This window comes from Malaclemys terrapin, chromosome 4, assembly GCF_027887155.1.
Source record: "Malaclemys terrapin pileata isolate rMalTer1 chromosome 4, rMalTer1.hap1, whole genome shotgun sequence".
Lineage (NCBI taxonomy): Eukaryota > Metazoa > Chordata > Testudines > Emydidae > Malaclemys > Malaclemys terrapin.
In genome coordinates, this window is record NC_071508.1 from 121,443,260 (window position 1) to 121,460,586 (window position 17,327).

The 17,327-nt window shown below is 41.0% G+C and overlaps 1 protein-coding gene across 3 annotated transcripts in view; it reads left to right on the top strand.

The window, feature by feature from the left end:
* The window catches only part of TDP1 (tyrosyl-DNA phosphodiesterase 1), a 116,011-nt gene extending 98,975 nt beyond the window's left edge, over positions 1 to 17,036 (top strand). For all 3 annotated transcript variants that reach the window (XM_054027193.1, XM_054027194.1, XM_054027195.1), the window contains exon 16: positions 11,781 to 17,036. In XM_054027193.1, coding sequence (XP_053883168.1) covers positions 11,781 to 11,854 — 74 coding nt within the window. In that variant the 3' untranslated portion in view covers positions 11,855 to 17,036. The remainder of the gene's footprint in view (positions 1 to 11,780) is intronic.
* Positions 17,037 to 17,327: the final 291 nt, after the last annotated feature.

The following is a 17,327-nucleotide window of genomic DNA, read 5'->3' on the forward strand; positions in this document are numbered from 1 at the left end:
CCGAAAAAGACAGATCACCTACATCCCATTCTAGATCTAAGAAAACTGAACCAATTCACCAAGAAAATCAAGCTCAGTATAGTCACCCCTGCTTCCGTTATCCCTTTCCTGGAAATTGGTATACTGCTGTCGCTTTGTAGGACATGTACTTTCATGTGGCAATACGTCAGTTCATAGCAGGCAACAACCAGTACCAGTCTACGATGCTTCCCTTCAGGTTATCGTCAGTCCCAAGAATGTTCACCAATGGCATGACAGTGGTAGCAGCACATCTGCACCTCCTATTTCCTTACCTGGACAATTGGCTAGTTCATGGAAGATCAAGAACCAATATCAAAACCAGCACCCTTGTCATCAGACATCTGTTGTCTAGACTTGAACCTAAATATGGACAAACTGACATTACAACCAACACAACAAATAACCTTCATAAAAGTGGACCTAGACACAACTGCCATGGCTTACCTCCCTATGGACAGATTTCAGTCCATAGTGTTTCTCTTGCTCTCTCTCTCTCTCTCTCTCTCTCTCTCTCTCAAATCCAGTCTGGAGAGAACAGTTCACTTCTACCTACAACTACTGCGCCGTGGGGCCTCGTACATGTACGTGACTCATCATGCTAGAATTCACTTCAGATGTCTGCTCTGCAGGCCTTGTTATATTGACTGAGCAGGCATCCACTGGACATGCTGATTAGCATACCTGCAAGAGTGCTTCAGTCCCTCGAGTGGTGGTTAGACCCTCTCTAAATGTATGCAGAGGGATTCCCTTTCTATAACCAGAACTGGCTATGACTCTCATAACAGACACATCCACCAAAGGTGGGGGGGGGGGCATCTTGATAATTTCAGGAACAGGCTTTTTGGCCATCTCAGGAGGTTTCACTCCATATAAATGTGCTGAATCACTGAGCTATTCATCAGGCCTGCAAGATGCTTATGTCCACCATCAGGAATCAGGTGATTCAAGTCCTCACAGACAACACTACTGTTATGTTTTACCTGAACAGGCAGGGAGGTACAAGATTGCGTCCACAGTGACAAGAAGTGATCCACCGCTGGAATCTCTGTTTAAGGAACAATATCTTGTTAAAAGCTTTTCACCTTCCAGGGTTGAAGAACACTATCAGAAATTCCCATTGTGATGCTGGCAGACCAAGTACCAGTTTGTGCCATGGCTCCTAGACAGCAACTGAACACTGACCAATACATAACTGGAAACCAGTTGGACTCAGCTGTGTGTTTAGCATTATTAAAATAGATCTTAAGTTTATAAGAATGTGTTTAGTGTTTTGACTTTATGAAATGCTTATAGGATGCTGTATCTAGTAATCTCACTAAAAACATCTGTACCCTATGTTATAAGGTTATAGTGCATGTTTGATTACTTACACAATTACAGAAGTTTATGATGCAAACAAGTCACCAATTGTAAAATGCTGGCTTCCTACAGAAGATGTTAGGTCCTGCCCAGCAAGAAGGACCATTGTAACCAAATGAGCCATTGTGAAACGTCAAAGAACAAAGACTTTAATTACTCACCTCAACACCCATGAAGATGTCATCCATGTGAAATTGTCAGCTTGAATTCTGGGGGAAGGGAATAAAAATCCCTGACAAGAAGAAACTGGAACTATGTGCTTGGACTTTGGGAGGGCAAGTTTTCTAAGCATAAGCAAAGGATCCCCAGCTGCTTGGCCTGCAGGACTTACAGACCTTGCTTATTATAGAAGCCTCTATCACCCTTTGGAACCTAAGACTGTAACTAGTTTGTGTGTATGTTTACCTGCTTTAATCTTATAAGTAACTCTAATTTCTTTTTCTTAAATTAACTAAAGATTTATTCACTATTATGGGATTGGCTACAAGGTAGTCTTTGGATCTAAGGTGCAATTGACTGGGGGTAAATTATTGGTCCTTTGGGATTGGGTGTAACCTGAATATTATTGTGATTTTTGGTGTAAGGAACCATCTATCACAAAGACAAGTTTGCCTGGGTGGCAAGATAGACTGGAGTATCCCAGGGGACTGTCTGTGACTCCATGTTAAGGCTGTTATAGTGCTTGAGAAGTTCACACTTGTTGGTTGGTGAAATCTCAGTATAGAATTCACAACCTGTTTGGGGTTTGTGCCCTGGTTTTAAGTCCTGAGATTGGTACCCATGCTTCCGAGCCACTCCAGACAGTTTGACACCCTAGGCAGGGACTTTCTCGACCACCATGAGTGGACAATTAGGAAAGACATTCTCCTCTAGATCTTTCACCCCAGTGGAGGTACCTGATAATATATTTATTTGCAACCATGCTCAATAGCAAATGCAGAAGGTTTTGCTCCAGTGCAAGCCACTGCCTGGCCTCCGTGACAAATGCCTTTCTCTTTCCCTGGTTGAATCATCTGTTGTGTGTGTTCCCTCCTGTCCCTCTCATTCAGAGTGCTCAGGAACTGAAGAGGGCCAAGGCAACCTTAAGTCTCATGGCATCGGCTTGGGAAGACAGTATTGGTTCACAGACCTACATCAGCTGTTCATAACTTTACCCCTAGTGTACCTCCTGTCTCAAAACCAGGACAGGTATCTGCATCCCAACCTCTAATCAGTCCCCCCTGATGATTCCTGGTTGAGTTCTCACAAGACATTTATGCTCCCAAGTTCTCAAGGCCATCTTGGTGAGCATCAGGAATGATTCCACCAGAACCACCTATAGCAAAATGAAAAGGTTTTAAATTTGGCCAGAATCCTACAAGTTATAATGAAATCATACTGAGATTAGACACATACCGGACTACCTATTGCATTTGAAATCCTCTGACCCGTCTGTTAGTTCAGTGAGATTCCATCTGGCTTCCATCTCAGCAATACACCCTCCAATGGATGGGTTTTCTGTCTTTTCTCATCCCTTGGTCTCCAGATTTCTAAAAGCTCTTGGTATTATCTGACCTGGTACCTTCATGGATCTAAATTTGATGTTATCCCATTTACTAGGTTCCCCCTTGAAACCTCTATTTCAGTTCATTTCACATTGTTTTCTGACTCCAATAAGCTTTGCTATAATCTGACTAAAGTTTCTCCTCCACCAAGGATAACAGCCCACTCCACCAGGCCTCAGTCCACTTCATCAGCTTTCCTGAGCAACATTTCTATAGTGTATATCTGTAAAGCAGCAATGTGGTGGTCTGTACAAACCATCTCCAGATACTATGCCATTATTCATGCTTCCTGAGATGACACCAACTTTGGTAAATCAGTGCTGCAGTCTCTATTTAAGTAACCCCAAAATCCTGCCATTTGTAAGGGAACTAGCTAGTGAGTCACCTGCAGTGGGACATATATTCACACTATAACTCAAAGGAGAAAAATCCTCCCACCTTCCCTGCTACTTTGGGCATTTATAGACAGTGATGCAAAGGAATGAAGATGGAGGCAGTGACCATGCCCCTTGTATTCCCTCAGCTTAGTACATGAGGAGAACAGGGGTGCATGAGCTGCTTAGTGGTACTGCTGGCAGAAGTCTTGGTGTCAAGTGCATTGGGCGCATATACACCTACGGTGGAATGTATACATGCACAACACGTGTCAAAGAACAAAAATTACTGTAAAGTTAAGTAACAGTTTTATTTGAAATCTGGAAATTTATTTTACTGTTGCCTTTATTTACTCCAATAATGTTGTTCTTGCTGTATGAAGTGGCTGTCATTAGTTCTTAGCACCTAATTTACAGATGTGTATGTGACTAAAGCTTATTTGCCAACTCTTTGGAGATAAGTAGCTATTTTTAACAGTACTGAAGTCCTTTTGTGGGCAACAGTTGATGTTGACAAGTTTATCGCTAGTTTCCATACACTTGTGCCAAACACACTTATTATGGAGTTTACAAAAGGGATTCATATTGTAGACATTGCTACTGCTTTAATAACATGAATAGTTCACCTGTCATCTTTCCAGGTATTAGTCTCTCACATAATTACATGTGTTGTTTTTTTAACCAATAGGCCATTTAAACAACAAAAGGACATGTTATTACAGCATATACAGCATATGAAGTTCTACATGATGGTATCACTTTGAGAGTCATCCATTCAAAACACAGATAATTAATGTAGGCAAAGATCTCCCTGAACATAAAAAAAAAAAAAATGATATAGCCTAACTCAATCTGGGAGATGTACACATAAACAATCGGCTGTTATATATATTTTTTCATCCATTCTCCTAGTGACATTGATGCTTGATTCTCTTAGGATACTTTCAGATGGATGCCAGATGTTTTATTTTTAAAATGTAACTTCAGTTGCAAACTTTTTGTCATATCTCACCTTCACCCTCCGCTCATAATTCTGTAGACAAAGTGTAGTATCATTGAATACAACCATTATTAAATCAGCTCTGAACACATAGGTTTAAACAAATTGGGGAAAAACATAAGTCTTGCTTCTTGGAAAAAAAATTGTTTATTCTTCATATAACAAGATTTCTGTTTCTCCCCAATGAGGAAAGATGCTCTTTCACCAGTACTAGTTAGCCTCACTTAAGGAGAGAGAATTATCTTGTAGTTAAGGTATAGGACTGGATTCAGGAGACCTAGGCCTTGATTCCCTATCACACATATTTTAACCCAGTGTAATGTCTGTCATTCCAGTGGACTTATTCCTAATTTACACTAATACAAATGAGAAGATAATCAGGTGCCTAGGTGGAATTCTTGGCTCTGCCACAAGATGCTTCTTTTATCATGGTCCGGTCACTTGATTTCTCTGTGACTCATCATAAAATGTGTGATAATTCTCACCTACAGTATCTCAGAAGGGCAGTGTGTGCCCTAATACATGTTTGTAAATGTCTTTCAGCTACTTGGGTGGAAGTCCTGATGCAAGTGCAAAGTATTATTTTATTATACAATTTCTGAATCTAGCCAGATTTTACTGCTGCATATTAGCACAACTTGTGGAGAAATAGTTGCATGACAAGTCTTTAAAGGCAAGCTAAGAAAGTTCACCCAGATGTTTAAACATAGTTTTATATTTTACCAATATAGAATTAGGCTATACATTGACATAGGTTTGTTAATGATATTTCTTGTTAATGAGCCATGATTGATATCTTCATTCAAACTCTAACATGAACCAGGTTGTGAGAAGAAACTATATTGCAGTGTCTGACTACACTTGGGATCCTCTGGAGACTAAGCTGCAAAACACACACTACTAAGTGAGATCATAATGACAGAAGGCTCTGTCTTTCAGAATACAGGGAAACCTGTCACAAGCAACACGCTACCAGGGTCTAGTTTATATAAAACTATCTATATACAAAACGAGAGCCTTAGGTAGTATGCATGTGTGTGTGTCATGTATCTCTCTATATAGCTAATCAATTGCTTGTGGGAGTAGCCATTTTATACCCTCTTCTTTTCTCCCCCTCCCACCCCCCCATCCATTTTCCTTCTCCATTTTTCATTTTCTCTTTTCTCCTTCCATATCCCTTGCATTTTTTAATGTCCCTGCTTTCTTCCTTCCTGTAATTGTACCTATGCTAGTTCAGAAAGCATTCCCCCAGTAGCACCCACAGAAGCAATGTGAAATACATGGTCCTGGTCAATTTTGTCCTTTGCTAGTGCAGAGTCGTTGGGGAGGGCTGGTGTAGGAGCAGAAAAGGTATTATTTTTCATTGTTTGTGGGAGGACTCCCATGAAATGGAGAGGAAACAGTGTCTCCTTCTCCCAGCAACAGCTGAAGATAACATCTGTGCTGTTCCTGGACATGTGCATCCCCCAAGACCCTGCACTAGGAGAGGGTGAAACTGACTGGGAAAGCATTTTGTATAAGAACAGCTCTACAAGTGCAGGTATTTGCCAACAGCAGAATTTTGTACCACATTAATTTACCTACCTAGCTAGAAAGGGAGGAACATTTACTTCAGGTAAAAACAAAGAAACAAAATACAGGGATAATTTAAAACAGTTTAAGATTGGAGTATTTCCTGTCACACTCACGAAACCGAAAACTTTAAAAACAAAAAAACCCACCACAACCAACCCCTCCACCAAGAGAAACTGCTGAACTTGATATGCAAACTAGATACAATCAACTTAGGCTTGAATAGAGACTGGGAATGTCTGAGCCATTACAAACATTGAATCTATCTCCCCATGTAAGTATTCTCACAACTTTCTGTACTGGGCTATCTTGATTATCACTTCAAAAGTTTTTTCTCTTACTTAATTGGTCTTTCAGAGTTGGTAAGACAACTCCCACCTGTTCATGCTCTCTGCATGTGTGTGTATATATATCTCCTCAATATATGTTCCATTTTATGCATCTGAAGAAGTGGGCTGTAGCCCACGAAAGCTTATGCTCAAATAAATTGGTTAGTCTCTAAGGTGCCACAAGGACTCCTGTTCTTTTTGTGGATACAGACTAACACGGCTGCTACTCTGAAACCTTTTGTAAAACTGAATACCATTTTATAGAATTTCTATTATAAGTCACAACCGTGATGCTGAATGCTTAATTGGGGTTAATGACCAGCTGGGTGATAATGGCCAGTGACTGCTGACTGCGTCATTTATGCTGAAGTATAAGGTAAACGGAACATTGTAAAGTACATTGCACAATCCAGTTGACTAATGTGCTATGTATTAATGATACATTTTTGATGAACAGCTTGAGTAGTTGCTCGTATAATGAGAATGAGCAAGTCTGATGCTTTGGAGAAAAGAGATTTTTTTAATGCTTCCAATCATTAGAGTAATTTTCAGAATAAATGGAAAAAATATTTGATTCATGGCACAGTCACAGAGGCTGATATGCTTAATTCCTTTGAATTAACAAATTCTTTAGGGAAAACATTTTAAGATAATTATTTAATCAACAGGGAAAAGAGAGCCTCTCATAAGTTATCTATTTCTACTGTCAATTATATGGTTATTTAAACAGCATTTTAAACTTGTACAGCACTATTCTTCCAGAAGGATCACAAAATGCTTTGACTATACATACAGCACCCCTGAAATACAGCTATCTCTGAGTGGAGGATAACAGCCAGATAGCCTGCACTCCACACAATAATAGGCTGAGGGTAAATTTTGGCCAAGGATTTTAGGTCAAACCTGAAAAGCACCACAGCATCTTTATTATCCCAAAGAACAGGAACGATCTTGGTTTTTAAGGTCTTCTTTCCTTCCCCCCAAACCCCAATAAATTAAAAAACAGACACCTGCAAACTGCTTAAAATTAATTATACCAAGCATGGCAGGATCACAGCTCAATAGAACCAGTGGGCACTGGAACCTTTGGATTCAGTGTGTTCCAAACCTGATGCTTAGATGATTAAGCTATCCCCTTCACCTTTTCTTTTTCACAAAGAAATGCAATGTGAGAGAGTTAAGGTATGCATTTGGGTCTGAGAGAAGTTGAATTGAATTAATTAGCAAAGCAGATAGAGAAGTATTTTAACATTCTATGGAATGAGAATTTGGATGTTCACTCAGATAACTTGCTTGTTTATAAATCAGCAGGAAATAAGATCAACTATTATTCAGTTGTGCTCCCTATTTACTCACTCATAGTTTTACAAGGGTCTGGTGCAATGGAAAGAGGACCACAGAGATACAGTAATTATATTTTGTACTTCATGCTTTCTGAAGCAAGCTCCATTGTTTTGTATCTTTTCTCTTCTTGGCTGTACATTCTGTACCACCATCTGTCGTGCTTCATGAGAACATGAGGTTTCCAAAAGGTTTCTGCAGGTTTTTGACATATAATACAATGTATCATGTTAGTAAAATAATAAGTAGCAATTTACAGCAAACTTAACACATATTATTGTCAGCTCATGTTATCACTTTATAATATAGCATTTCCCAAAGATGTATCCTTTGTTCTCTATAGTCTCAGCTTTCAGGGATAGCCTGTTACAATTGTGGAGAGAACCTTCCAAACATGATCCAATTGTAACTGATGCAGTATCATCTGTCTGAATTGCAGAGAGCCTTGAACAATAAAGTTGAGGTGAGCACAGCCCCATTCATCTTTATGGCTGCTAACTTAGCTGCCAATGATATTTTTAGTGTCCGTGTTGCTCACTGATTCATTTCTAATCAAAGCATGAAAGAAAGGAAAGGAAGCATCAAGAGTATGAAGAGCTATACCAGTAATTCCCAAAGTATAGGGGACACTCCCTGCAAAATAGTTGCAGGGAGCTTGGTTCAGGCCTAGGTCTACTCTGCAGTTGCTCGTGTGATAACTGTGAAGGTACCAGTGTTTCACTACAGTGTGCCTCAACGTTTCTATTGCATAGTAAGGCTGATGGGAGGCAGCATATGGAAGGCAACAAGGTGGTGTGGAACAGCTATTTTATTCTTAACAGTGAAGTAGTGCTGGGTCAGAGTTGTAACTAGGCATTTTAGCACGCTGGGCAAGCAAGCATCTTTGCTCCCCTCACTGTTTTTTTTAAGATGATATGAGTCAGGATATTATAGTGTAATGATAATGCATTTATTTTTGCATAGACAATAAAAGCTATTATATGATTCTTTTAAGTGCCACATTAATTTTAACACAGTCCTTTAACATCCCTGTAGTATCCTCCTATATACCCTTTAAGTAAACTCATTGATAGGTACTAAAAAAAATTGACTGAAAATAATGGTAACATAAATATGGATACTGCACTGACTTAATGGCATGAAACATATTCAGAAAGACATAAAATTGCATTTCTGTTTATAACAAAAAAAAGTGATATTGGTCATTTTACATCATCTCACAGTGAGACTGGCTAGAATAAACAGCCACCTCTCTCAATGACACAGCGGAGAATAAGTGGGACTCAAGAGTAAGCAAAGAATGAATTTATTGTGGAAGTGGATTATCTAGAAATTGAATTACCAACATAGCATCTGACTCTGTATAAGCAGAAGTCACTCTTTCTCTGGCTTTTATATGAGGGAAACAGCCATTTGGGTGAGGCGGGGGGAGGTTGTTAGATTTCTGGTTTTTACCTTTTGCATTGTGATTTTATTTTTCTAAGAAGAGTATTGATTATTGTTTGCTTCCTGCTACAATATTATGGTTGGCTTATACCTGATCATTTCTCAGGCTGAACCTTGCCAAGCAAATTGCAATTATGCCCCTTTTAATTATAATAGCATAGCTTGTTTGTATATGGCCAGTATGAGAAGTATCATTCCGTTGGGAAAGCTATGTTGTGACAGCTGATAAGAGGCATGACTCATCTTGGCAGGAAGTTAGACTAAACGACCCTTGCAGTCCCTTCTGACCCTATGGTTCTATGTTTGACTTCTGGCCAGATGAGGCCCTTGACACCTATGTGTGGAGACAGAAGAAAGTATATAGCTGTGGTGATTGTGAAATCATATTATGCTGTGCTTCAGTGTGAGACAGTGCCAATACCATAGTTAAAATGGCTAGATGAACATATCGAGGTGATGGCCCCGGTCTCATAGAGAAGGGTGTCAGGAACAGACTGGCTGGGTCACAGCCCAGAATGCTACAAGCACAGGTCACAGTAGACATGCCTCTTGGCCGGTGCATATCTCACCAGCAGCCCCAAACCAGATCTGCACTCAATGTAGATTTCCCTATTGGTCTCTTCACCTGCACAGTGAATGGCCTGTATTTTTATCTGTCCGGGCACAACTGAAAATTGTCCTTAGCCCAAAATTAGAGGCCTTTTAAAAGAAAAGCCAAGGTGTGGTTAGCATTCTGGGCCAGTCTGCCCTGACGGTGTCAATTCCCTGATGTGTGAGTGCAATGGAGCATTATAACAATGGGTCAAAGGGAGACTCCTTATTTTGTTCTCCGTAGTAACGATTGGGGTAGCAACAAGAAGGGTAGGTCACAGTAACAGGAAAACACAGTCCAAGAGGGAGCAGGGTGTGTTTTACCCCTTACTGAGTGTGGCTACTTGTGCAGTGTTTACTTTCTTTGTTTCTACTGTTGTTTCTCCTAACTGTAAATCATAAGCAGCCCAGGACTTCTTCGTTTTTCTTGTCTGATCACTTCCTCCTAAGCATGGAAGCCCCTCAGCAATCAGGGCAGGTGGCTCATCCCATTGGGGTAACTGTTTACTCCCTCAGCCCCTCCCTGTGCTGGGGCTTTGCTGTCTGCCTCCATCTGGCAGTGCCTCACCCCTGGGCTGACCCCAGCTCCTATCCCCACCCTCCAGTTTTGCTACTTGGCCCCTCTCCTGCCCCTGCCTCCAGCTGTTTGACACCCCTTCACACGCAGTCAGTTTCTGCTCTCTGCTCAGACCCTGCAAGGGCAGCAACTTCAGCAGATGTTACTGAGCAATGAGTGTGCTCATAGGAGCCAATTAGCACTCAGTGCCCTTCCCGCCTGCCACCGTGCCAGAGTCCTAGTGCCGTAGAGCCTGCTCCTGGGGGGGTCACTAGGCCAGCAATCCTGGTGGGAGCGGGGGGGGGGGGTCTGAGCATCCTGGACTCCGCCTGCGCCTGATCCTGCAGTGGGGGGGATGACACTGCTGGGCCCGATCCTGCGCGCTGCCCCATTTTTGCACCCCTGGCAGTTCTGCACCCTGGGTGTTTGCCCCGCTCACTCCGCACTAGTTACAGCCCTATGCAGGGTTTTCAGGCATAGACTTGATATAGTGGATAAGTGTGAATTCTGAAGAACTGGAGAGAAAGAGAGGAGCATGTTGAAGAGCCAGCACGCCCACGTCTCTCCTTTCTATCACTTCACTTTCCTCCCTCCTGCGAGGGTGGATTCTGATAGGTTTGGCTCCTCTATTTTTGGAAGCATAGGGAGTGACTGTAAGACTCTGTGTGACTTGCTGATGGACATACAAAGTTTTAATATTAGCAGAGGTGAGTCATGAACTCAGGCATTCATGTCATGCAGGTCCACTCTCAGATCTCTTGACAACATCTTCTCTACCCAATATAATCATGGCTGTCCCAGTGAATAATATTGATATCTCCATGCTGTAATCTTCTTTTTATGCTGCTGTAGGATCAAAATATCTGCACAATATACCTCTACCTCGATATAACGCTGTCCTCGGGAGCCAAAAAATCTTACCATGTTATAGGTGAAACTGCATTATATTGAACTTGCTTTGATCCACTGGAGTGCGCAGACCCACCCCCTCCCCCCTCCCCCCCCCCCCCCCCCCGTAGAGCACTGCTTTACCGCGTTATATCCGAATTCCTGTTATTTTGGGTCGCATTATATTGAGGTAGAGGTGTACCTGATTTTCACTGGATGGACCAAAGCAAATTTTGTGATATCAAAATGTTTGTAAGATCTGTATTAAATGTACTCTCCATCATAGTTAATGGACAATTGTCAGGTTGCAATATCCACATTTAAAAGAACAATCCATGGGGAAAAACAACGGCCTTTTAAAATGTCTTTGTATCTCACTGTTAGCAATAGCTCAGTAAATTTTATCAGTAAGTTGAACTTCCAATTGGGATGAACCACAATAAAGTCAATGGGAGTTGAATTTAAATTTTTTAATTAATGGAGATATCCTATCTCCTAGAACTGGAAGGGACCTTGAAAGGTCATCGAGTCCAGCCCCCTGCCTTCACTAGCAGGACCAAGTACTGATTTTGTCCTCGATTCCTAAGTGGCCCCCTCAAGGACTGAACTCACAACCCTGGGTTTAGCAGGCCAATGCTCAAACCACTGAGCTATCCCTCCCCCGTTTTTGCCATTGACTTCACTGGGGCCAGGTATATGTCATAAGCATATTTTTATTTTTTTACTTATGTATTTATTTTTCCTTGTTTTATTTTGCAGATCGCCCATGGATTTGGAATATTCCTTATACCAAAGCACCTGATACACATGGAAACATGTGGGTTCCATCATAAAAGCTTCAAACCCACTGTGAGATTTCAGCATCTGACACTGAGCCGCCTACCATAGCTGTGAGACTAATTATTTCTGATTTTCAGATGTGGAGTTGTGCACTGGATAACTAGCTTCTTATTATGTCATATGTCAATAATATTGAGGAATTGTTTTGGAGAGGAGAGGAAGGGAGAATCCTTGGAGAATATGTAGCTATATTGATCTTTATAGACCTCCCAAAAATATAATACTGTAATTTTAAACTACCATTTTATATACTCCTCTTATTGTAGTGGCCATTGCATTTTGGAAGGTGTTAAAATGACAGTGTAAGCTTATGTTCAAGGTTCCCACTGTTTTTAGCCAGAATATATTCAAATCTGTTAGTATTCTTTTGGACTGTTTTCGGGCCCCTCTTGACCATAGTAAGAGATTTGTATGTACATTTTGAAATTAGAAAGTGAATAAAAGGAAATTTTGTTACATTTTTCATCAACATGAAACCAACGTCTTTGGTAATTACTGTCCTCTCCTGTTAGAGTTTAACAGAGTTGAATTCATTTTCTCCCCATTTTTTCCTTCTCCAAAGCCCAAATCCTGTCCAAAACACTCAGTGCAAGTAGCTGGATTTGAGTGCCAGGGAGCTACATGAGGCAATGAGGTCACATGCATCAGAGCTGCTCTGCAATTGCTATTCCAGTCTAAAAGCCCAACAGTACAGTGCAATTCTTCCTGTACAACCCCCGCCATATCCCAACCAAATCTGTCAGGATAACTATTCCAGTTCTGTCATTTAGTCTTTGTGATCCCTTTTGGAGAAGGATGTTGCAGAGTGCCCAGGGGAGTAATGCTGCTTTAAGCAGTAGTAATTTAATGTTCCTTTTTCTGCAGATCCAAAAGAAGACCTGCTACATAAGCCCTCCCCCCACATTCAAGTCCCTTCATAATAGTCACTTCTGCTGTGACACCTACATAAAATTAACCAAGGGATCCATTTAGTGAAAACAAATAAAAAACCAGAAAACCTTATCCTCTTTGCTGAGGCATGCCAAGTACCAGCCCTCTGAGTAACCTGTAAATTGTTACTCCTATCCTTGCCCTTTCTGTTTTCCTGCTTCTCCTTCGTTAGTTTCAATGTCATTCTGGGATGTATTAGCAGTAGTCTAATAAGCAAGACACAAGCAATATTTTTTCCTCTCTACTCTGCACTGATTAGACCTCAGCTGGAGTATTGTGTCCAGTTCTGGACACCACATTTCAGGAAAGATGTGGACAAACTGGAGAAAGTCCAGAGCAGAACAACAAAAATGATTAAAGGTCTAGAAAATGTGACCTATGAGGGAAGACTGAAACAATTGGGTTTGTTTATTCTGGAAAAGAGAAGAATGAGAGGGGACATAACAGTTTTCAAGTACATAAAAGATTGTTACGAGGAGGAGGGAGAAAAATTGTTCTCCTTAACCTCTGAGGATAGAACAAGAAGCAAATGGGCTTATATTACAACAAGGGTGGTTTAGGTTGGACGTTAAGAAAAACTTCCTCACTGTTAGGGTGATTAAGCACTGGAATAAATTGCCCAGGGAGTTTGTGGAATCTCCATCTTTGGAGATTTTTTAAGAGTAGATTAGACAAACACCTATCAGGGATGGTCTAGATAATACTTATCCTGCCATGAGTGCAGGGGACTGGACTATATGACCTCTCGAGATCCCTTCTAGTCCTATGATTCTATGTCCTGTCCAGTGGATTCTGTAAGCTCCTTGGAGCCGTTGTGGTGCCCTCTCTGTTCTGTTTTGGATGCCAATGAAAATAATGTCATTTAGGTGCAGGGGGAAGAACTGCACTGGCCAGACCCCTTGAGAGGTGGCTACACAGTGGTGAGAATAACTTCTATAACCTATGTCTATACCACAAAAATTGCCTATTGCTGATCATTGCTGCTAGCAATGGATGCATTTGAACTGGTTCAAAATCAGGCATAGCCTGGGACAAAGCATGGTTAACACATACTCAGAGCTGTTAGGAATAAAATATGCTCAACTCCCGATTAGCTTTGAAGCACATTCTCTGAAACTGTTCTGAGCACAGTTTGTCCTGGATCTGTACTTGAGGTTGGGTTCAATTATACCCACTGCTGACACCTGTTGTCAGCAATGCATAGTTCCTGCAGTGCACTGCCACTATCTTCTGCATGACACCACAGAGTTTTTACAGTTTTGTTCTCCACTGTGCACCATGGAGAAATTAATGTAGGTGTTCAGATCAAGGATCTCGTCCCACAGATCTATTCTCTAGGGCTAAATTGAAGTCAGAGGGGTGCCCCATTGTGCATACAACATTTTGACCCTTTTTGATCTAGAATTTGACCATTTAAAACTCATTTAATGTCCCTAATAAACATGTATCCTAGTCTGAGAGTTCTGCAACTAACCTACTCCCGAGCAAGGGGCAATGCATTTGTTGTGCTGCCCCTGGAGAAAGCCCAAAGACAGATCACAATTCAGAGAGTGACAATCTGCCTTCCAGATGCCCCCTTGCTCTGAGGGGAAAGTACCATGTGTCAAGTCCATAAATGGTACAGGGTAATTCTCCCCTCCCTCCCCCTGCCCTGGTACACAGACATAGCTACAACAGACAAAAATATAGCATTTGAAGTTGAAACATTCCTACCCAATTTGTAATTTCTTATTTCTACTTGCAGTCAATTGAGAGAGAATTTAAAAATGGCACAATCTGTCTCTAAGCTAATTTTATCTGTGTGCAGTGACTTGACACTTCCACTATTGGGCCTTTGGAACTACAGATATAACTTCAGAGGGGTCATTATGTACTAATGGCTTATGACATCCAAAAAGGAAATGCAAAGTGACAGATGGTGTATATTGCAGTAATAACTCTGCCGTATGATTGTTTTCCATCATCTGTTCTTAACTAAATACTGTCACTGAGTTAATTACATTCACTATATACCAAAAGGTAGGAGTGGTTAACATGGAAACAAGCTAATTTATATAAGTAGTTGAACTATTGATTTACAGATAAAGAAGTTATTAAAATGGACTTTGATCAGTGTCTGGCTTCAATTTTAATTCTGAAAAGTTAATAACAGAACAGCAGGGTCGTTCCATGGTAAATCTCTGGTTTTTAAATATGGCCTTGAATGTGTAGTTTTAGCCAGTAAATTAGTATATTTTTTAAAAACCACTTGTATATTGTAAGTCCTATCTGCTTACTTTGCTGACTAGATTGTTCTAGTCTAACAAACTATTGTTTTACTCCAGCTAGCCCTGCAGAGCCACACAACTTTCAGTGAGTGAATTGGATTCTAGTCTGATTCGTACATCAACAGAATTGTTGATGTGTTGGCTCTGCAGGGCTAGCTGGAGTAAAACAGTAGTTTAAGTTCCATATGTTTAATCTTTACTTCTTATGAAATCAGTGCTAGAAAGAATCCAGTTGCACTCTCACATTCTATGTTGAGTTTGCAGAGATGGAAGTCAGGAAAAAGTCTTGTAAATGGAGAAGATTTGTTCTGAAAATCATTGAGACATAATAAACAAGAAATCTTGCGCGCACACAAAAAATCACCCAAAACAAAACCCCAAAATGGTTACTTACCTGTTCTGTAGCTGCTGTTCTTTGAGCTGTGTACACAGATGTGTATTCCACTTAGGTGTCTTCGAGTGCACCAGAGTCACAGACTTTTTCCCCACAGCAGTACCTGTTGGGGTAGTGCACGCACCCTACACATCCTCCTGGCCCCTCCCGAGTCAATATAAGGGCTGCCACTGCCCTAGCCCCCCTCAGTTCCTTCACAACAGAGCAGGTGGTTTAAGACTCCAATATAGAGGGGATGGAGGGCAGGTCATGGAATACATATCTGCACCCACAACTGGAAGAAAAACAGTTACAGAACAAGTAAGTAACTGTTTTTTCTTGTTCGCGTTGTTGCAGGCATGTATTCCACTCAGGTGACTCCCAAGCAGTACTGTTTGGAGGTAGGTTCAGAGCCTACTTGAATGATTGAAATATGACTTTGCCAAAGTTCACATCCGATCTAGAGGTGGTTGTGACCATATAGTGCAAAGTAAATGTATTTACTGAGGACCCTACAGATGTCCAGAATGGGAACATCCCTGAAGAAAGTAATGGATGCAGCCTGAGCCCTTGCAGAATGGGCCAAGAGTCTTTGCAGAAGTGGAATATTGACTGCCCTGTATGCCATTATAATGCAAGAGGTTATCCAATGAGACATTTGTGCTGACGCTGCCTTGGCCCTTCATGTGATCTACATAAGACACAAAATGACAAGAAGACTGTGTGAAGGAGTTAAAAGCCAGTGCTCTCCTGACATCTAACTTATGTGGATGTTCCTCATCTCTGTTAATTTGCAATTTGGGGAAGAAATCCAGAGAAGTATTGTCTGGTTTAAATGCAAAGCTGACACAACTGTAGATAAAAACTTCAGGTGTGGTCATAAGGCTGAATACTGACAGACAAATAGCTGGACTCAGTCTGTTTCATCTCTGTGTTAGTATGGTTAAAATAGGTATTAGAGTTATAAACATGTTTAGTGTTTAGACTTTATTGAATGCTTGTAAGTTGCTGCATGCATTAATCCTGCTTATAACATTTGTATGCCATATTGTAAAGTAATATATGAGCATTTGCATTGGAAGCCTCTGTAACCATATAAATAACCAGACAGGAGAGAGACATTAAGTGTGAAATACTGTCCTTCAACAGAAGGTGTTATGTCCTTCCCAAAAGGAAGGCCCATTGACACCAGACAAACTGTTGTGAAACATCAAAAAGGACAAAAGATTTTGTTGTTTGCTCCCAGTGCCGCCTCCCTCTTCCCCCCACCCCGCCCGCAATGAAGAGGAGATGTACAAAAGAATTGTTCCCATCAGCTGAGTTGGCAGTTTGAAGCAGAATGGGGGAAGGGAGAAAACCCCCTAACAAGGAGGAACTGTAACTCTGCGCTGCTTGGACTCTTGAGGGCAAGGTTTTCTGGGCATAAGCAAGAGATCCCTGGGTTAGCCCTAAAGGACATATAGGGCTTGCTTATTATAGAAGCTGCTGAACCTAAAGAATCTTTTGAACCTAAAGATTGGAACTCATTTGTGTGCATGTTTATTTACCTGCTTTAATGTTGTAAATAACTCTTGTTTCCTTTTAAATAAATCTTTATATAGTTTATTACCTGATTGGCTACAGGCATTGTCTTTGATGTGAGATCTAAGATCCAATTAACCTGGGGTAAGTGACTGGGCTTCGGGACTGGAAGTAACCTAAATTATCCTGTAATTCTTTTTTGTATCCTTACAAAAGTAAGATTGCCTAGGTGACAAGATAGATCAGAGGACTCAAGGGGACTGTCTGTGGCTCCATGGTTATGCTTTTATAGTGCCTGAGGAGTTTACCCTTGATATATTTGGTTGGTGAAATATAAATATAGATCTCTCAGCCAATCTGGGGTTTGTGCCCTGG